The sequence below is a fragment of the Chrysochloris asiatica genome, unplaced genomic scaffold, assembly GCF_000296735.1.
Source record: "Chrysochloris asiatica unplaced genomic scaffold, ChrAsi1.0 scaffold00014, whole genome shotgun sequence".
NCBI classification, from domain to species: Eukaryota; Metazoa; Chordata; class Mammalia; order Afrosoricida; family Chrysochloridae; genus Chrysochloris; species Chrysochloris asiatica.
The window spans coordinates 11,737,295-11,759,537 of record NW_006408532.1 but is presented as its reverse complement, the minus strand read 5'-3'; the positions used below and the strand labels follow the sequence as shown (position 1 = coordinate 11,759,537).

The following is a 22,243-nucleotide window of genomic DNA, read 5'->3' as shown; positions in this document are numbered from 1 at the left end:
GTCTGTTTGATCTGCAAGGTCAGAGGTTCAAATTCACTAGTCGCTCCTCGGAAACCCTATACAGGGTCTCTATGGATCAGAACTGACTCGACAGCTCTTTAAAAAAAAGAAAAAAATGTGATAAGCAAGGAGCTCTGATAGCATAGTTGTTATGAGTTTAGCTGCTAATCTCACAGTCAGGAGTTTGCAACTGCCAGCAGTTCCGCAGGAGAAAGATGAGGTTTTCTGCTCCCTTTAAGATTTACAGCCTCAGAAAGCCTCTACAGGGTCGCTGTGAGTCAGAACTGACTCCATGGAACACCACCACAGTGATAAGCACTGGATTGCAAACCACAAGCTTGGCATTTCAAACCCACCAGCTGCTCCGTCGCTGACTGCACGGCACTTAACAACAATGTGGTGGCTTAGAACTGCGGTTGCCTTAGCAGGGCCAGACCAAATGATTTCTCAGGCCTTATATGGCCCTCAGGCCAGACAGACATTCCCCATCCCTGGTCTAGAGTGCCCTCCTCTTGATCATCTTAACCTTTCTCTGTTGTTGTTGTTAAGTGCATTTGAATTGGTTCTGATTCATAGCAACTCTGCATAAGGTTTCCAAGGAGCAGCTGGTGAGTTTGAACTGCTTACCTTTGTGGTTCACAGTCCATTTCTGATCCTACTGCACCACACTGTTCTGAGAATTTCAGTTAAACCCAGTGATAAATACATGAAACTAATTTTGAACAGGAAGAATTAAGGGACAACTGGTTATGTGGCTTGTTCATAATCCAACTTTAATTTCCTAGGAATTTTTCAGAAAGTCAAGTTTTGGTGTTTCCCTCTGAATAGAAACAGAACTCTGAAGTCCCATGTCAAATGAAACACATCATGCCCAGTTTTCCTAGTGGAGTCTTCAAGTGTGATTGCTTCTCATGCTCTCTTGTGCTCCAAAATCAATAATACAACACACAGGTTTAAACATTCATGTCTCAAGTTTCAGCCTTGACCACTGGTCAACCTTAAAGGCAGGTTCCAAGAGACCCATTGACCAGGTGTTTCAATTTGCTCGTGTCTTGAATTCATATATTAAAGTTGGCTTTTTAGCACCCATGGAACACCCTGATGGCTTCCTCTTTTAATCTGCACTGCCCTTGAGCACTGTATTGCACCATTTCTTATTTTGCAACACTCAACTTGTTTCAGACTCTTGAAACAGTGATAAAGCATTGATTTGCCTACTAACACAGTCCTGTAAAAACAAAATTACTCTGAGCCATTAAAGTACCCATTGTCTGAGGAATTTGGTCAAAGGAGCACTAGACTAGGTCTACCAGGAGCCTTCAGTTTCTTCCTGTGCACAGTAGGAGGTGTCCTTGATCAAAGTTTCCTGACCTTATCAAGCATTACATAACCCACTAAGGAAAACAAAAAGCTCAATAAAGGGATTCTGGAACCCACTCCAAAGGTGCTAATTCAGACTCTGCAAGGGAGAGGGGAGGAATGTGGTGGTGTTTAAAATAAATAAATAAAGCCAAATCTCCCAGGGACTCCTGATACTAGGTAGCCAAGCTTGAGTACTTCTAAGCTAGATCTGTCAGATGTGCTGTTTAAGAGCTCTGAGCAGCTGTTAGATTGCTGAATAGGACCAGCCATATCAGCTTGTTCTGGGGAATCAGTGAGAATGTGTGTGGAGGGCCTAGTGCAGTGCCTGGCATGAAACAAGTGTTCAACACATAGGGACTGCTGCTGCCTTTGATGTGTTAGTCCCTCATCCTGGACCTGCGGAAGCAATGGGATAGTAAGACGAACCTTCTGCCCTTACTGTAATACAGTATCAGGCAGCTTTAACTGCTATGAAAATTTAGATTTTTCAAAAAGTTAAAGAGAATTAAGGTGATGGTGGTTGTTATTGTTGTTAAGTGCCATCAAGTCGGTTCCAACCCATAGCGACCCTGAACAGGGTTTCCAAGGCTATAAATCTTTACAGGAGCAGAAAGCCTCATCTTTCTCCCACAGAGCACCTGGTAGTTTTGAACTGCTGACCTTATGGTTCACAGCCCAATTCGTAACCACTAGGTTACCAGAGCTCCTTAAGGTGGTGGTGTTGCTGTTGTTATGTGCCATGGAGTCAGTTCCGACTCATAGCAACCCTGAACAGGGTTTCCAAGGCTGCAATTCTTTACTGGAGCAGAAAGCCCCATCTTTCTCTCTTGGAACCGCTGGTAGTTTCGAACTGCTGACCTTGCGGTTCGCAGCCCGATTCGTAACCACTATGCTATCAGAGCTCCTTCCTTAAAGTGGTAGGTATTGGGAATATTTTAGATAGGGTAGCTGATAAATGCGTCTTTGAGATCAGGTGACATTTGAACTGTAGGAAGTATAGAAGTCATGTAAAGACTTGTGGGAAAGCATTCCAGGCAAAGGTCGTTGGAAATACAGAAGTCCTGAGGAGGAAACACTGGCTTACAAAAGTGCCAGACTAAGCTATAGGGGAAGTGATGGGAGTTGAGATTAGAGATCGCTGGGTTCAGCTCATAGGAATCTTGGAGGCAACAAGTGCCTAAATTTGGCATTCTTCCCTTTCCTATTTTCCTTCATTTTGTTTCTTTACATTACCTTCAGGTTGATACAGAGGAAGTTCAAGCATATTTAAGATCCTTTTTGCAAAAATATGCGACACCAACCATTTCTTCCATAACACTACTCAGGTTTCATAATTCATTGCAATGGCCACACAGAACTCAGACAGCAGATTCACAGGGAGTTTATTAGGGCAGTTAACAGGTTACATCTCAGGGTCAGAAATGCTCAGGGCACAGTTGTTCCAGTCAGGACAGCTTCTCCTCAGCTGTGCCCACAGGCAGGCCACTCTCTCCAGCAGTGTTAACAAGGCTCTTTTAGAACTTCTAATAAATGCCCACGGAGTCCTGGTATGGCGCTGTGGGTTAATGCGCCAGACTGCAAAGCCGTTTGAACTGCAAGGTCAGCTGATCAAGCTCACCAGCTGTTCCTCGGAAACCCTATATAGGGTCACTATGGGTCAGAACCGATTCAACGGCACTTCACAACAACAATAAATGCCCACAGGATGCACCACTCCAGTATTACTCAGCCTGAAGGCGCACTCAACTCTTAACTTCTTGGGTCAGCAAACCCAGCGCCCTCTCCCCATCTGCCCACCCTCTCCCAACAACTAAGTGCCTGAAGCTTCCCTGCTCTGCTAGCAAGCCTCCTGCCAAAGTCACTCAGATTGACTTGTTCAGTGGGCTGGGAAGCCCACTGCTGTGTCTCATGCTCTAGTTCTTGGTTCTATTACTACTGCTTCTCCACCACTCCTCCGGTGTCACAGCTTTCTGTCCCTGGGGCTTGGGGTCCAAAGGACACACTCCATGCCTGCCTCTTCTTTAGTAAGATTCCACCCTTCCTGCTTCTGAGATGGGTCATTTAATATCCATGCTAGAGTTGCAAGTTTTTACAATTAACTTTTACTGACATCCACGGCTGAGTCATGTCATCCTATTGGTAGGGCAGAAACTTGTTTGGTGGGAGTGCAGACTATGGCTAGGAAAAACATTAGATAATTCACAACACCTCATTTTTCAGTTCTGAGAATCTTTTACTTTATAATTAGAATATTTTGTTTTTCAAGCCTAGTAAGTGTAACAGTAGTTACAAAATCACTTCCTAAAGTCAAAATTGATGCTGATCAGATTTTTATCTTTTTCCTTCCAGCTTGATATATGGTCAAAATCCAACTATCAAGTGTTTCAAAAGGTAAGCTTTACTTTTTGCTTCTTTCTTAATAGGCATTAAGAAAATTTGAATGCTTTGTGGTAAAACTTTGGTCTCAAACCTGAGGCTTTTTTTAAAGTGAGAAAAAAAAAAGCCTGACACAAGCCTCACTATATGATTCCATTTTTATAGCATTTTTGAAAAACACAAAACCATGGGGACAGAAATCAAATCAATGGTTGCCAAGAGTTGCAAGTTAGGGTAGAGATGATAGAAATAGTCTATATCTTCACTGTTGTGGAAACTACATTTTAACATTGATTAAAATTCATGGAACTATATAATCCTGATGTGGCGCTGTGGGTTAATGTGCTGGACTGCAAAGTCTGTTTGAACTGCAAGATTGGCAGTTCAAGCTCACCAGCTGCTCCTTGGAAACCCTATACAGGGTCACTATGGGTTGGAACTGACTCTACAACACTTAACAACGACAACATAGTCCTGGTGTGGTGCTGTGGCTTAATGCTCGGAACTGCATGGTCAGTTTGAACTGCAAGGTCAGCAGTTCAAGCTCACCAGCTGTTCTTCGGAAACCCTATATAGAGTCTCTGTGAGTCAGAACCAACTTGATAGCACTTAACAACAACAACATATACCTATAATGAGTGAATTGTGTTATTGTTAGGTGCCATCTAGTCAGTACCAACTCATAGCAACCCTATGCACAAGATAATGAAACACTGCCTGGTCCTGGGTAACCTCACAATTGTTGCCATGCTTGAGTCCATCGATGTTGCCACTTGGCCAGTCCATCTTGCTGGGGATCTTCCTCTTTTTCTCTGACCCTCCACCTTACGAAACATGATATCCTTCTTTAGTGACTGGTCCCTCCTGACAATATGTCCGAATTATGAGAGATGAAATTTGGCCATCCTGGCCTCCAAGGAGCACTCTGGCTATACTTCTTCCAACACATATGTTTGCTCTATTGGCAGCCCATGATACTTTTAATGTTCTCCTCTAACACCATAACTCAAATGCATCAATTCTTCTACGAACTTCCTTATTCACTGTCCAACTTTCACATGCATATAAGGTTATTGAAAATACCATGGCTTGGGTCAGGTGCATCTTAGTCCTCAAGCTGACATCTTTGCTCTTCAACACTTTAAAAAAGGTCTTGTGCAGCAGATTTGCCTAATGCAATATGTTGTTTGATTTCTTGACTGCTGCTTCCATGAGTAGTTGAGCCAAGAAAAATGAAGTCTTTGACAACTTCAATCTTTTCTCTATTGATAAGAATGTTGTTTTTTGGTTCAGTGGTGAGGATTTTTGTTTTCTTGACATTGAGATGCTGTCCATATTGAAGGCTGTGGTCTTTGATCATCATCAGTAAGTATTTTAAGTCCTCTTCACTTTCAGCAAGCAAGGTTGTATCATCTGCATATTGCAGGTTGTTAATGAGTCTTCCTCCAATTCTGATGCCACGTTTTTCTTCATATAACCCAGATTCTCAGATTATTTGCTCAGCATACAGTTTGAATAAGTATGGTGAACGAATACAATCCTGTCGCACACCTTTCCTAATTTTAAACCATTCAGTGTTCCCTTGTTCCCTTTGAACAACTGCCTCTTGGTCTTTGTACAGGTTCCTCATAAGCACAATTAAGTGTTCCGGAATACTCATATTTTGCAGTGTTATCCATAGCTTGTCATGATCCACACAATCGATAAGTAAAATAAAGCACAAGTAAACATCTTTCTGAGTATTCTCTGCTTTCAGCCAAGATCCATCTGATGTCAGCAATGATATCCCTCATTCCATGTCCTCTTCTGAATCTGGCTTGAAACTCTTGAAGCTCTCTGTCAATGTATGCTTGCAGCCATTTCTGTATTACCTTTAGTAAAACTTTACTCTCATGGGATACCAAAGATAATGTCCGATGATTTCTGCATTCCATTGGGTCACCTCTTTTTAGAATGAGTACACACCAGTTGGCCAGATAGTTGTCTTCCAGATTTCTTGGCCTAGATGAGTGAGTGTCTGCAGTTCCACTTCAGTGTGTTGAAAGATTTTAATTTGTATTCCATCAATTCTCAGTGCCTTATTCTTTTCCAATTCCTCAAAGCACCTTGGACTTCTTCCTTCAATATTATTGGGTGAATTTTACTGCATATAAATTATACCTCAATAAACCTGACTTTTTTGAAAAATCAGAAACTGTTCTATTGCTCGAAACACAATCCACACAAGTTTTAAACTGTTTCTTGAGTGCCTTTGAGTTGTGGTGTTGGAGGAGAATACTGAAAGTGCCATGGACTGCCAAAAGAACCAATAGATCTGTTTTGGAAGAAGTGCAGCCAGAGTGCTCCTTGGAGGCCAAGATGGCTAAACTTCGTCTCTCATACTTTGGACATGTTGTCAGGAGGGAACAGTTGCTGGAGAAGGATGTCATGCTGGGTAAGGTGGAGGGTCAGAGAAAAAGGGGAAAACCCCTAATGAGATGGATCAGCCAGGTGGCATCATTGATGGACTCAAGTGTGGTGGCAGTAGTGAGGTTGGCCCAGGATGGGACATTGTTTCGTTCTGCTGTGCATGGGGTCGCTATGAGTCGGTTCCGACTCGATGGCACCTGACAACAACAACAACAACTTGAGTGATCTACACAGGAGCTTTCAGGGTGGCTCTGACCTCACGCTACCCAACCTACACCCAACACTCCCACTTTCACAAGAATCATGCTAGTGGTATTGTGTGTGTCACATAGTGAGCCTCCTCATAAAATTCTACTTGGGAAATGTTAGAAAAAGTGAAATGTGACTAGAGGAAATCCATTTCCCATCACTCCTGATGGTGGGAGGGTCTGTCTCACTGGACTAGTTCAGGCTCTGTGGCTTTATGAAAGGTTTCCACTACTCCAACAGCACTCAGGCTGCAGCTGGTTTTCACTCCTGTCCATTCCGTTTTCATCCAGTATTACACATAATAGGGAGTCGGTTGCAATTTTATATTTGTTCCCTCTCTCAGTTCAACAACAATTATTTATTAAGCCCCTTTGCCATGTGCTAGGTACTAGGTATGCAGTGGAAAATAAAATTGACAGGAAATGTAATAAATACGAAGAGGCTTCAATTTTTCATGGAAAAAATTGGAATTAAAAGAATTTTCCACAAACTTATTAAAGCCCCCTAGTAAGTAAATGGAGTCCTAGTGTGCCGCTGTGGGCTAATGCTTCAGACGCAAAGTCTTTTGAACTGCAAGATCGGTGGTTCAAGCTCACCAGCTTCTCCTTGGAAATGCTATAAGGATCACTATGGGTCAGAATCGATTTGACGGCACCTAACAACAACAATTAAGTAAATACCTCTAACTCCAGGTTGTTGTGACTAAGAGTGACAGAAGGGGGTTTCTTCCAATTAGGTAGTTAGAGGAGACCTTTATGAGGTGAAGTTTATATGGAGGCAAAGTATGGAGGAACCAGTCATGTAGAAACCACCGAAAGAAACAACAGCCTTTGTATTGAGGAAGGGCTGGGCAGTTCTAAGATCTGATGGACGCAGACATGCCTGCAGTATGGTGGCTGAGGAAGTATTACAGATGAGAGGTGGGAGGCAGAGGCCAGGTCAGGTTGGTTCCTCTAGGCCCTGGCACAGAATTTGGGTTTTATGCTTAGCTCAGTCAGCAGTCATGGAAGGGGCTAAATGATTTTGAAAGATGGTGGTGGTTGGTTGTGTACCATGGAGTTGGTTCTAACTCATGGCGACCCTGCATGGGGTTTCCAAGGCTGTAAGTTTTTATGGGAGCAGAAAGCCTCATCTTTATCCCATGGAATGGAGGATATTTTCAGACTGCTGACCTTGAGGTTAGCAGCCCGACTCATAACCACTACGCTACCAGTTTTGCCAAGCAGCTTAGTATAGCTTAGCATTTGTTCCTGGGTTTTGTTTATTTTTTAGGTAAAATTCACATAACATAAAATTTACCACTTTAAAATGAACAATTAATTGATATTTAGTACATTCACAATGTTGTGTGGTTAAGTCGTAAAATATTTTCATCCTGAAAGGAAGTGCCATATCAGTTACACACACAGTGAACTTTGATATCAAAGGGCATACTGGACTGGCCTCTATTGGTGCTTCATCTCCATCAACTTACATTCTTCCTGGACCCTACCTAAGGTAAACAGAAGACATGCCTGAGACTAGGGGATTGATCTGAGGCTCAAAATCACAAATTTAGGGAGCCTGATTGTGACACTGAAAGTCAGAAGTTCAAAACCACCAGCTGCTCCTTTAAAACCTTGTGCAGGGAGACACCAGAGATGGAGGCAGAGATGAGGACTCTTGACTCATGGAAAGAGAAAGACTGTGTGCTGGTGGCCAGAAGGCAGGCTTGCAAAATGTGCCCTTTGGTTGTTTAAATGATTATATATTCCTGAGTGTTTTTGTGTACATTGCCCCCTTAGCTCCCCCCAAAAAATATAGAGGGAATAGAAGCAAATACTGTTGAATGATGATGCACAGAGGAAATAGTAATCGTTGCAATTAAATGATGGTATAAAACCGATGTTCTCCCATGTAAACTATCACTCAATTCACAGTAAAAACTTAAAAAATAAAAGCCCTATGCAGGGTCCCTATGAGTCAGAACTGAGTTAACGGCACTTAACAACAAAAACAAAATAAGCACTAAAGAAATCCTGGTGGCTTTGTAAGGTATGCATAGAACTGCTCACCTCAAAATCAGCAGTTCAAACCCACCAGCCACTTCACAGGAGAAAGAAGAGGCTTTCTGCTCCCATAAAGATTTACAGCCTCAGAAACCCTATACAGGGCTTCTTGCAGAGCCCTTATGGTGTATAGGACCTTAGGTGGAATCCTGAGCCCCATCCACAACCTTCTGAGGTGGGACATTCCCATTTGAAAGGACATGCAGTCCAACTCACAGCAGCTAGAGGAACAGAAGATACTTCCTGAAAGGAAGACCAGCATGAAGAAAACAATAAAAAACGACAGTCTGTTTGGCTAATACAAGAAAAAAAAGCAAGCTGTTCACAGGGAACCATCAAGGCAAACTATCAAATCCTTTCAGGACAAACCTCCCTCCAAGACTGAAACTCAAAGGGAACACACAAGCAGGCATGTAAGCTCGCTGGCAACTGCGCTGGTATATATTTGAATGGAAATGGGGGAAGTTAGTAATGAAGATATGGACTGAGCTTGACCATGTTCCATAGACTCCTATTGACCTCATGATGAGAGAGAGAAGAGGAAAGGCTGATTGGTCCGAAGTTTGGGGAGACTTGGGAGGACTAGAGCTGAGAGAGTAGCATCCAGCTGATATGAAGTGAGGGGAGATGCACAAGAACACGCAAACTTGCAGAGAATATCCATTTGCGCTAGCTTTGATGGCTTAATAGCCAGTGCTCAACTAGAGGAAGATAAATAAATTTGTTAAAGGAAGTAAGTGTTAATGGTTACAAGTTGATGAACTTGACCTATACTTATGGATGTTGTTGTTTAAGTGTCGTTGAGTCGATTCCGACCCATAGCAACCCAGTACAGTGTTTCCAAGGAGCAGCTGGTGAATTTGAACCACCAACATTACAGTTCAAACGATTTTGAAGTCTGACGCATTAGCCCACAGCTCAAAATACCAACCGAGAGGGAAGGAGTCTTCACATCAAGGATCAATCTTATCCCCTCTGTACATAGGGTCAATAGGGATGGGCAACTTAGACATTGGCTATCTAAAATTGGTGGTGGGGTCCTACAAAGGCACAAAGTGCCTGGCTTACAAGTTTTCAAGAGGGAGTTTAGTTTAGTTTCAGAGTGTAAGGTAGAATCCCCACTGAAGAGTTTTCACCTTGTCTAGATGGGTCTGGTGAAAGGAGATGGGAATAGGATTCATTTCATTCAGTGGTGAGTAAATGTTATCATATCTAATTACGGTTGTCATAACTGTAAAGGTAGAAGTTGTGTAACAAAAAGAGGGGAGTAGTTAACCTCACAGTCCAGGAACAGAGGACCCTAGGACCATCAAAGGAAAAGTGAAAGGCTGTGTGCTGGTGGCCAGGAGGCAGGCAGGCTTGCAGCATGTGCCCTTTGTTTGGTTGTTTAAATGATTATATGCTTCTAAGTGTTTTTGTGTACATCAAAACAACAACAAAAAAAGGGAATAGATGCAAATACTGTTAAATAATGGTGCATGGAAAGGACTGTGATCATTGCAGTGAAACCAAATATGATAGGATGAGTGCAAAACCGATGTTCTCCCATGTAAACTCTCACTCAATTTACAATAAAAGCTTTAAAAAAAAAAAAGAAAGAAAAGAAAAGAAACCCTATACAAGATTGCTATGAGTCGGAATCAACTCAGTGGCAGTGAGGATATAATCATTAAGGAGTCCTGGTGGCGCAGTGGCTACATGCTCTGCTGAACCACTGACTTCATGGTCAGCAGATCAAGCCCACCCACTGCTCCTGAGAAACCCTGTACAGGGTCGCTGAGTTGGAACCAACTCAGTGGCACTTAATAATAGCAACAACATAGAAATATTTTAAAAGCCCTGGTACAACTGTAAGATAAGTACAGAACTGCTCACCACAAGGTCAGCAACTCAAACCCACCAACCGCTCCCAGGAGAAAGAAGAGGCTTTCTGCTCCAGTAAAGATTTACTGCCTCAGAATCCCTATACAGGGCCACTGTGAGTTGAAATCGACTTGATGGCAGGGGCTATATAAGCATTAGGAGTTCTGGTGGCACTGGTTAAAGCACTCACTTGAACCAGTAACTGAGAAATCAGTGGTTCAAACCCACCAGCTGTTCCATGGGAAAAAGATGTGGCAGTGTGCTCTGTAAAGATGTATAGCCTTGGAAGTAATCCTGTGGGGTAGTTCTTACCTGTCCTATACAGTCACTGTTAGTCAAAATCAACTCGACAGCACTGAGTGTGGTTTGGTTGTTTTTATTTTTTTTAATGTATAAGAAGTATGGCACTGAAGGATAAGCACCCGACCTCAAGGTTGCTTTGAACCACAAGGTTGCTGGTTCAAACCCACCAGCCACTCCTCAGAAACCCTATACAGGGTCACTATGAGTTGGCATTGACTCAGCGGCACTTAACAATAACATAAGCATTAGGAGACTTAGTGATGTGCTGGTTAAAGCACTCAGCTGCCAACCAAAAAGTCAGCTGTTCAAAGCCACCAGCTGCTCCAAAGGAGACCAGTGTGGCAGTCTGTTTGAAGATTGCAGCCTTGGAAACCCAGTTCAACAGTCCTGCTTTCCCCTATAGAGTCGCTATGAATTGGAATTGACTCAGCAGCAATGGGTTTGGGATTTTTTTTGGAATATAAGCATTAAAAGGAACCCTGGTGGGATATGTGATAAAACGCTTGACTGCTAATTGAACGGTCTGCAGTTCAAACCCACCAGTGGCTCTGAAGGAGAAAAGACGTGACGGTCTGCGTCCACTAAGACTACAGCCTGGAACCCTGAGCTGCAGTTCTCCGGATGTATGTTGTTAAGTGCAAGGGAGTCGGTTCTCACTCAGCGACCATGTAGAGGGTTTCCGAGACCAGCTGGTAGGTTTAAACTGATGACCTTGTGGTTATCACAGGTAGCAGTCCAGTGCTTACCTTACAGCACCACAACTAGGACTCTACTGTCATATTGTTGTTAAGTATGGTGGAATCAGTACCAACTCATAGAGACCCTGCACAGGGTTTCTGAGGCTGTATATCTTTACTGGAGCAGAAAGCCTCATCTTTCTCCCACGGAACAGCTGGTAGTTTCAAACTGCTGACCTTGAGGTTAGCAGCCCAATTTGTAACCACTGCGCTACCAGACTTCCTTCTACTGTCATATAGGATCGCTGTAAATCTGAATCAGGTCTAGTGCTCACAAAAGCTGCAACACAACAAGCATTTAAAATTCTTGGTCTTCTGACAGTTAGATGCCTATGGTACCTTGGATTGGATCCTAACTAGAAAAGCTGGTGAACTCCACAGAGAGTGTGGGGTTCAGTAATAGTGAGTAGCCAGTATCTGTCCCTTAGTTGTGACACGTGTGCCATGGGAATGGGAAATGGGAACACTGGTGAGAAGTGAGTGGAGTTTATAAGAACTCTTTGTACTGTTCGTTATAACTTTCCTGTAAATCTAAAACTGTTTCAGAATAAAAAAGAATTTTTTATTTTGACTCTCCTAACATCCTCAGAAACTCTCTACAGGGTCACTATGAGTCAGAATCTACTAGATGGATGGCATTTAACAACAATAGCAAAGTTCTCTTACTCAGTGGAGCTACATGAAATCATAATGGGGAAAATCTCCTCTCTCCCTGCATCTGGAACCTAAAAGAGAAGTATGTGATTGCATGTAGCTTTTAGTGCAGGGAGCTACATTTATAATCTCAGCAGTCTTATCTAAGTGACCATATCTGAGCTCTGTACTTATTTCACATGCAGAGTCTTGGCCTTCAGTGCTAACCTTCCATGCTGACTGCTCATGTAATTTTTCTTCCCGAAGCAGCTGACTGAAAAACATCCGAAGGAGAAGGAGCATTGCTCATTATCTCTATCTTGTTTTGCTGTAATAGTGAGGAGTATATGAGGACAATTGTTTTGTTTTTCACAGTTCTTATCCTCTGTGCTCTTGTACTGAGTTCCTCTGGCTGCATACTAGGCAGGGATGACTTCTTAAGGGTGATGAGCCCCTGGTATCTTAACAGTGGTCCCATTTCCATTCCAATTCCCCTAATTAGGAAGGGGCTCACACTTGCTTGACTTTGCATAGAGGTGTTTTTGAAGTATTCTGTGTAGTATTAAGTATTACTGAATGCAAGTGGAAACTTTGTTAGGAAGTTGTAAATGTGTGAAACACAGATTTGGTAAAGCATAGATTTGGAGAGACAATGCTATATTTTCATTTTGCCTTCCTCCCCTAAATATAACCTGCCTAGCATGCTTTGTATATGTTTAAAAATTTAAAACTGCTAACACACCCTGAAGCCATGTTTAAAATTTGCTATTAGTCTAGTTGGAGAGATTTAGGAATGCCTGCAGTTCCTTCTTTATAGTTTATGTAATGTATTTGAAGCAGTAACTCACAGAACATAAATGGATGAATTAAAAGGAATGGAAATTTTATCTCAACTGGTGAGTGGCATATTGTCTGTTTTTGTGCCCACCCTTTTTTGAAATTTCTTTTATCATCCCTACCTTCAGCTGCTTTGAACTAAATGGACTTGACCTCTTCTATTGACCTGTACTATATTAAAGAGCAACAATTTATGGTCTGATTCGAACTCAAGGCAGATACATCAAAGTCCTTTTCTTTTTTTAGGGCTAGTAAGAATTAGTAGATGAAAGAATCATCTCTCTTCCCTACAAATCCGTTTTCTTTTTGCTATAATATATTGGGAAATAATGTAATATAATAATATAATACCGTAAACATAATCCTTTATCAATAGGTTTTCAACTAATCATTGTCACATGGAAAGAATTTGGCATTTTGTAAGCAAGTCTATTTTCATATCGTGCTTGTGGAATATGTTGCTAGAGAAGATGAAGACTATGTCATGTGAACTAATGAGGGGGAATGACTATTGCACTTATTATTAGGTCATTGTAGAATCTCAGTCAGCGCGGAGTCAAAGAGTAGAATGTCCCTGTTCCACAGCAGATTGTGCACTAAAAGCTGAACTCGGATCCACTTGGTTTGTGGCAGATTTGGGAGGCCTGGTGCAGTTTGTGATGTGTTTTCAGCCTTTCAAGCTAAAAAATGCCAAAAGAGAAGGATTAGGTAGCAACATTTCTTAACTCTGCTTTTTAGTATCAGCTATTTCTCAGAATACTATTTTCTTCCTGTCCACCCACTTAAATTTTGGATGCCCTGATTGATGTTGTTTATAGCGTTTCCCAGAAAGTCACTGTTTTAAAGCACTGTGGTTAAGATTCCCTTTCGCTAATCATCTACCTGCATCCACCATCCAGGTCGGCCAAACAGTGGTTGCTAGGGCTAGTTAACTGCACTATCCAGAAAAGCTCAGCCTGAAACACTGGTCTAAATGCATTGGGAGATTACAATGACATGGAAAAGGAAGTTTTTTTTCTCATTAATCTCAAGCAGAAAATATTGCCCAAATATCCAAATGATGGTTGACACCATAATTGTGCTCCCCTCTGAACTGGACTAGCTAACTACCAGCATCAGCTCACAGTATGTTATGAAGGTCTCTCCCTGCCTGGCACTGGTGTAGAACCCCTAGCACTTGCTGCCTTTGGTTCATTGTATGGTGGCATGGCAATTACTGTGCTTTCCTGCCCACATGTGGTAGCTGTGACCACCATAGAAAGAAGATCTCCTAGGAAGGCAGGGACCACTTGGAGGGTTCCCCTCTCAGTGTGACAAAGGAGGGGTGTGGAAAGGAGAGAGCTGCCGTACAGAACCAAACCAAGCTGACAGTCACCTGTTTATTTCTGGAAAATAATGTTCAGAAAATGGAAGCCTTAGCCTGTCAAATTCTCCTCAGGCCCATGCCTGACTCCCTGGGTTAAAGACAGAGCACGTGAAGTCCTGTTGCAAATTCTGCCCCATGAAGCTAAATTTGGCCTTCCTTTTGTCTGCAAACGTTGACTCTGTCAGCAAGCCCTTTTCTCTCTTCCTCATTAGACCCCTTACCTGAGTGTGGGGAAGTGGCTAAGAGCTCAGGACAGCTTGCTGTGGGTCCATCACTGCTAACAGGCCCCCATCATTTACTGTGGTCCCCTGGAGCCTCCTTGCACTTCGTCCTAGGGTGAAGAAGCTTTTTATAGCCAGCAAGTTTCCAACAGAGTAGATTCAGAGAATGGGACTTGGAAATAAGGGAGAACCATCTGAAAGGGCAGAATCACAAAGAACCAGGAAAGGTTTCAAGCGTGTTCATATTTTTCTGACATTTAAACTCTGCAGGGGCAGTCACTGTTTTGATCTTTAACCCCCCTCATTTCAACACAGTATGCATTTTCATCCAGTAACTTAGGAAGAGTGAGCGCAAATCCAGCTACTTACTGCATTAAATCTTGGCAGGGAGGCTGCAAAAAGAGGTAGAGTGTGTGTACAGCCCCAGGAAGGCAGACAGAGAATTGAGAGACATTATCAGAGACCCTGGCACATGCTTCACAGCTTTTTTATCCATCCAGAAGTAAAGCACAAAAGTCATAGCCCATGGATGCCCAGCTTTTTGTCCACAAATGCATTATTCTGCACACAACCGAGAAGAGTCACTCTTTCAGTCCTACACCATTAGAACTTAGCTGTCGAGAGGGGGATACTGGTCTGGGAAGCTTGTCACTACTTCTTGTTTAGAGTCATTCATTCATTCATACCTTGATTTAAAAACAAAAAACAAAAAACACTGGGTTCCGTCTGGGAACAGACTTTATCAAGGTATATTTGCTGGGTGGCTGAGTGCTTTTCAATAGAATAGATTGACTCAACTTTAGAAGATTCACTTCTCTGTAATTTTGTTACATATATATATACACACACACATACTAGGTTCGTAGGCATATTGAGTACCTACCCAAATTGTTGTTGTTAAGTGTCTTCCAATCAATTCTGATTCATAGCAACCCTGTATAGGGTTTCTGAGGAGTGGCTGGTGGGTTAGAACCACCAATCTTGTGGTTACCAGTCCAGTGCTTAGCCTACAGTACCACACCAGGACTCCCACCTACCCAAATAGTATTTGCCAAGTCAGAAAGCCTGAGTGTGGAGCAAACTATTTGTGATCAGCTGCTAACAAAGGTTGGCAATTTGAACTCACCTCATGGCTCCGTGAACAAAAGGCCTGGTGAAGTTCTTCTGTAAAGAGTACAGCCAAGAGAACCCTGTGGAGCAGTTCCGCCCTACTAGTACATAAGCCACCATGAGCCACAGCGGCAGCTCACAACCACCAGCCCTTCATTCCAGGCCTCAGGAAAGGGGATCCCCCCATATTGCTTTAATTGGAATAGTCATTCTCTTGTCGTGCCAGTTATGTTACTTGAGTGTATGTGCCTGCTGCAGCAGTCACATCACGAAATAGGCTCAAACTATTTTGTGAGTCTCATGCTCTATAATGTTTCAAATTTCTTCCTACCAGCTGCATGTACACTTCTTAGTCCTTTCCGCTGTTCAAAGCCCTGCTTTGGTGAAACCATCAGCAGAGGCTTCCAAACCTGAAAGAATTCAGCCACCAAGGAACAACCTCCAGAAGGCGATTCCTTCCATTCCTCTTGCATTTTCCAGATCAGGTCACTCAGACCAGCCATTCCTCTTCAATGCTGATTTACCTTATTCCCAAAGAACCTAAATAGGTTTTATTGACTGAATATGGTATACTTGCATTCTGTTCCTGAGCATCCTGCACCTGTCTCACAAGTGTGTCTTAGCAATCCCAAACAGATAAAGCCTCGGGAACAATTTTCACGAGTACAAGGGCAAGTGGGCAGCTTAATGTATGAAAATATATTCCTGTCAATGTCCTCTGAACAAGTGATAGTACAATTTGAATGCATGCATAAGCCCAATATTGGGCTATTGATGAGCGTTAGGCAAGGAGAGACGCTGGACAATTCCAGGGTCATTCCAAAGGGCAGCCCTTTCCTAAGCTGACAGCTGGACTCTATTGACCAGGTTGGATAAGCAGAAGGAAATAGGAATGGGCATTGTTAAGTGTCAGCCAGTGGACCCTGGGAACTAAAGGAATCGTTACACTCACCCAATAGCCAACATGCTCTTTGTTATCACCTTCTCTCTTAATGGACATGTTTGAATAGTCATAGCACCTAAATACAAACAGCTTGAACCGTTTCCTTTCCTCTTCACATACTCTGTACCTTTCTTCTTCAGTAATCCAGTAACCAATGCTGAGAATAGTAATGCCCAAGAGCATTGTTAAGGTACCAGTGATGTGTGTGCTTGGTTTCTGGTTAAAACAGAACCAGGAAAGCTCCGCCCATCCTGCTAACTTTTTTAAGGCCATGGATTGCCAGAAGAAAAGAACAAAAAAAATTATTTGATTGAAATTACCCTCCTATTTTTATTCTTTCACTGCTTTTGATTCTCTATGGGTTGTCAGCTTGTTGCGTCCTGAAGTCTGTCCCCCACACTTCTCTAAATTGCCTTTTTAGGGGTCCCATAGCCTCTGACCCTCTCATCTAGTGCACTCTTCTTCTCTTGGTCAGTGCTGTGTATCCTTCTCCAACTTCCCTGATTTAAAAGATCTGTCTTTGGAGGACATTTGCACATGGTTATTTATTTTGCTGCAAATATACCCATGAATGTGGTGGAGCATACAGGGGAAAAAGTTATGAAAGCTTGTTGTTGTTGTTAAGTGCCATCGAGTCAATTCTGACCCATAGCAACCCTGTGTAGGGTTTCCTAAGAGCTGCTGGTGAGCTTGAACCACTGACCTCACAGTTCAAACGACTTTGCAGTCTAACGCATTAGCCCACAGTGCCACACCAGGACTCCATGAAAACTTTGTAGGCATAAGCAAACATCTTGAGGGAAAGTATCACTGGGCCTAAGGGCTCAGGACTATAGTCTTGGGGACACAAAGTTCAATTGATATAATATTGTCTCCAAAGACAGTGTTCTAAATCCTAGTTTAATGAGTAACAACTAGTCTTAAGAGGTTATAAGAGGCCATCTAAAGTACAACTATTGTTCTCACCCTGTCCGGAGCAAAGAAGAGTGATGAAAATCTATAACACATGGAAACAGTTAGGCCAGTGGACTAATGGACCACATGAACATCAATCTCCACAACTGTGAGGCCAAAGAACTAGACACTGTCCAGCTACTACTACCAACTACTCTGAAAGGGATCACATTAGAAGGCCCTAGATAAAGTGAGAGGAAAATGTAGAACAAAACTTAAAATCAGTTGTTTTTTTTTTAAAAAAAAGCGTACTTGTTGAATAGAGACTATTGGAACCCCAAGACTCTGGCCCTTAGTCGTCTTTCACGTCTGGAAATGAACTCACCCCCATTACTCAAGTTTCAGCCAAACAGTAGACAGTTCTATAAGGGAACAGTAACACTAATGAGGTGCATACTAAGAATAATCAATCATTTGAGATCAAAAGGACAACATTTACCCAAGGACAAAGTTCAGAAAGGCTAGGAAAGAAGGAGTAATGGAAACAGGAAACACAGGGAGAAAGTAGGATAAGTGATGTTACATGGAGGGGATTGCAATCAATGAGATGAAACAGTGTGTTATCAGCTGTTGAATGTACAACTGATGATCTGCTCTATAAACTTTCACCTAATTGCACAATAAAGATTTTTAAAAGAAAACTACTAGTCATCTTCCAGAATAGTGAAAATAATGCCTACAGAAGGGAAAATACAGGATCTGTCTTTGACCCTTTGCTTCTCACCATGTCAACTCCAGGCTGTTAAAGGTGGCTCCCTAGAGTGTTGTGCTGAAGATTCTAAGGGTTCAGTGGAAAAGAACACATAGCTACGCTGTTGTTGTCTACATGGGGCAGGGAGTAGCAACCCAATATTTGCCATTCTTGTCCAGTGCTCAACCCTCGTGTCTGCTCTTTTCAAGAGACTCTTAAGTTATGTGTCAAGGTTTCTGAATCCTCTGGAGCCCCAGACCCTCTCAGAAAGGTAAAAGAGGAATCTAGAGAACAGAGTAGTGTCATGGAAGCCAATAGAAGAATGAATTTTAAGAGGGAAGAAATGACCTTTTATAAAACTGCTTCTCCAGGCAGAGCCAGTGTCAAGGCAGAAGGCCCCAATCACCATGGCGCTGAGCTGCTGGGGAGCCCGGTCCCCTGTTCCCTAGCCAGGCCTCACACCCTGTGCCACAGCCTTTAGTCATCCTCCTGCAGTTGCCTCAGTTTTGATAGAGAAGTAGGAGGTATTGTCTGTATTTTTGTGGGAACCCAGATGTCTTTGGATGTGTTTCTCCAACTGCAAGTCTGTTCCAGCAGAAAATAACATCACACAAGTGGGTACAGAATAATTCAGGTATCTTTGGGCTTGGGCTTTCCTGGCAGCCAAGCAGCAGAAACTGGCATCTTACCATCTGGAAAGCATTGGACTCCCCCACCCCCACCCCCACCCCCCATCTAAATGAAGAGCCTTAATTCCTTAATCCTGAGAAATGTCAAGGATTTTTAGTGCCTTTGTTCTCCCAACCCTGCCCAAGGCCTTTGACAGAATCAGAAGGCTGGTCAGGCCTGCCTTCCACAATGCACACCCTTCAGAACCTTGGGGCAGCCCCTCATATCTACCCTGGATTTCTCAGTTTACCCAGATTGCCTTCGTGGAAGTGCCTGGTGACCTCAGCTTTTCCTACCCCACCCTATCTTTCCCTTTGATCCCCCTTCCCCACTGACCCTAAAGAAATAGAGAATTTGGAGCATTGCACTCTCCCGAGTGTCCCTATGCTAGGTGGGGGCAATACAAAAAGGTATGGCTTCATCCTTAAGCAGTGTACAGCCAGGGGTGGCAGAGGCGTTTGGTCACAGGTGGTGGCAAGTGCAGGACTTGGGTATCCAGAGAGTGATGCTGGGAGTAGAGGCAAGGGGCCTTTCATCTCTCCCAGGGGCCAGGGTGGTGGGCGGGAAGGCCCCTGAGCTGAGTACTGAAGGTGAAAAGGAGTTAGAAAGAAGACCATTTCAGGCAGAGGGAATGTTGAGCACAAAGTCAGGAGGAGGATTTTCTAAGCAACTCAGTTTGGCTAGAGTGTAAAGTGGGAGCTAAGGGAGACAAGCCTGAGCGAGATCTCTGGACCTCATCTGCCATACTCAAGTGTTTAGAATGACCTAGGGACATCTGCGTCTGGAGACTGCAATTTATCTAGGTGAAGGAGTCCTGGTGTGGTATGTAGGATAAATACTGGACCACAAAGTCGCTTGGAACTGCAAGATCAACAGTTCAGATCCACCAACTGCTCTTTGGAAACTCTGTAAGAGTCACTGTGAGTTGAAACCAACTCGACAGCACTTAACAACAAAGGAGCTCTGGTAGTGTAGTGGGTTACAAGTTGGACTGCTAACTGCAAGGCCAGCCATTTGAATCTACCAGCCGCTCCATAGGATAGAGTTGAGACTTTCTGTTCCCGTAAAGATTTACTCTCAAAAACCCTATGCTGGGTCTCTATGAGTTGAAACCAACTCCACAGCACATAACCAACCAAGGATGAGATTGGAATCCTCCAAGCTAAACAAAAATGCATTTATGGAGGTCCTGCTATGTGCCCGAGGCTATATTAAGTACTTTATATGCGTGGTCTCATCTATTCTTAGACCCAGAGCTCAATCTCAGAGGTGTGTCCAGGTGTGCCCAGATGGAACATCTGGGTATATCCACCTCTCATTTCCAACACCCAGCCAGCTCTGCCTCTGGTCCTTCCCAGAGTAGCGTTTCCTGACTCTGGTGGGCACTTTTCAGTCCTTTGGAGCCCATGCAAAAGGTTTCTTCTTCAAGTAGAGAAGGAAATATTGATTTCATCTAGTAATCCCTCGTCCCCATGGCCTTCAATGCTTCCTGCTCGGGCCTCTAGGCCTGCTTAACCTGCAGCATACAAATCCAAGATACAGATTAGAGACTAAACTGCATAATAAAAGTAAATCCCCTGCTTCAGCTCTACTGTACTTTTATCCTTATTTTAAAAGCACATCTCTGTGCTGCACCCTATCTCTTCCAGCCCCCAGCATCACTTTTAGGACTGACTTCATAGCATTCCAATTTTGGAATAATGATGACTCTTTCTTAATGCAGTGAATCCTTCTGGGACTGTTTTGAATATTCTCCATAAAGCCAGTGCAGATCCTTGGAGCTATCTCTTTAAACATTAATAAGATAAGTTCACATCTTTGACCCAGGATCCTTCCCAAAAGATTCCTAGAGACCCTCTCCTTAAGGATGGCTTGGTCCTTAGAACTTTTAGTAGAGCCCCAAACTCTTAGACTCATCTCCTTGTGCAACATTAAAGTATAGTTCAGTGTCCAATGAAAGTTAATTCTTATTTCTTTGAGTGAGGGAACAGCATGAGATACAACCCAATACCAAATATTTGACTTTGCCACCTGCTAAACTGTGCTCCAAGGAGCCCTGGTAGCGTAGTGTATTATGTGCTGGACTGCTAACCATAAGGTCAGCTGTTCGAATCCACCCATCACTCCCTGGGAGAAAGATGAGGCGTTCTGCTCCTATAAAGATTCATAGTCTTGGAAACCATATAAAGGGTTGCTGTGAGTAGGAACTGACTTGGTAACATACAACCACCACCAAGTTGTGCTTCCAAGTCTTACTGAAACCCACTGAGGTGGGAAGAGGGGGTACACAGATATCCAACACTAAGAACAGCCTTGTGCTGATGGTCTCCCTGGTGAGGTAGAAAACGGCCCAGAGAATGAGCAAATGAAGGGGACACCAAACTCCAGTGGGTTCCTAGCGCAGGGCAAGGACCCAGCATCTCCTTCTGCTTGCTGAGACCAGTATGTCCTTTTTGGAAGAATAAACCAACCTAAAAACCAAACCAGGGTTGTCAAGTTGATTTCAACTCGTGGTGACCCCATGCATGGCGGAATAGAACTATGCTCCATGGGGTTTTCAAGACTGTGACTTTTCCAAAGCAGATTTTCAGGCTTGCTTTCCAAGGCACCTCTAGGTGGATTTGAACTGCTCTCCTTTTAGTTAGTAGTTGCACACTTAACCATTTATGCCACTCAGGGAGCCTTTAGAAGTACAAAGGGTTTTAATTGTACTCCAGAGTATAAACAGGTAGAAGTGATGGTGAGCTTTTGACGCATGACCTTAAAATAGGGTGCATGGTGTATGAGTGGGCTGCCATGCCAGGAGGGAACATGGGCTGCTTTGATGTCCTGCAGCGTCTACTTAAAACCATAGGACCTGGACAAGCTGATTAGAGCCTTGTGCTCTTTTACTGATGGTCTGTGGGAGAATGGTGTGGCCAAGGTTATCCAGATAATTAGTGATTAAGCCAGAATTTAACCTGGTCTCCTTACTTGTTCAGTGTTCCCCTTCATCTCAGGTCCAAGGGAATCTTCGCTTCATGTTATGAAGAAGCAGATTATTAGCTGGAGGGAGACCAGACTGAGCTTCTAGCAGATTTCTCTTAAATAAACAGCTTCTAAAGACTTGAGGACTTCACTGTTCCTGTGTATCAATCTCACAGGGCACACGTTTACTTGTCAGAGGTCTCAGTTCTCCTAGCCTAGGATGGGGAGACTTTGCACTTTGTGGCTGTGTGCTCACAAATTAAGTTTCTCAGTGCCATTAATCTATTACATTAGGGAAGAGCATCAAGTAATAATTGCTAGAGCCATTTTCAAGTTCAATTCATGCTCCAGCACTGTATGTCTCCAGTCCTGTCCCCTCACAATGGGAAGCAAATAGTGGCTGACAGTGAGACTAGTTGTTCATAGTTCCTCACCTGTTCACACATCTGAATCGCTTTTGGAGCTTTTTAGCAACAGAAGTCCTGGTCTCCAGCCTAGACCCACC

At 43.2% G+C, this 22,243-nt stretch overlaps 1 protein-coding gene across 2 annotated transcripts in view; it reads left to right on the top strand.

Moving 5' to 3' along the window:
• Window positions 1–22,243, top strand: part of MED27 (mediator complex subunit 27) — a 340,395-nt gene that overhangs the window by 308,165 nt on the left and 9,987 nt on the right. For both annotated transcript variants that reach the window (XM_006834893.1, XM_006834892.1), the window contains one exon: window positions 3,712–3,753. In XM_006834893.1, coding sequence (XP_006834956.1) covers window positions 3,712–3,753 — 42 coding nt within the window. The remainder of the gene's footprint in view (window positions 1–3,711; window positions 3,754–22,243) is intronic.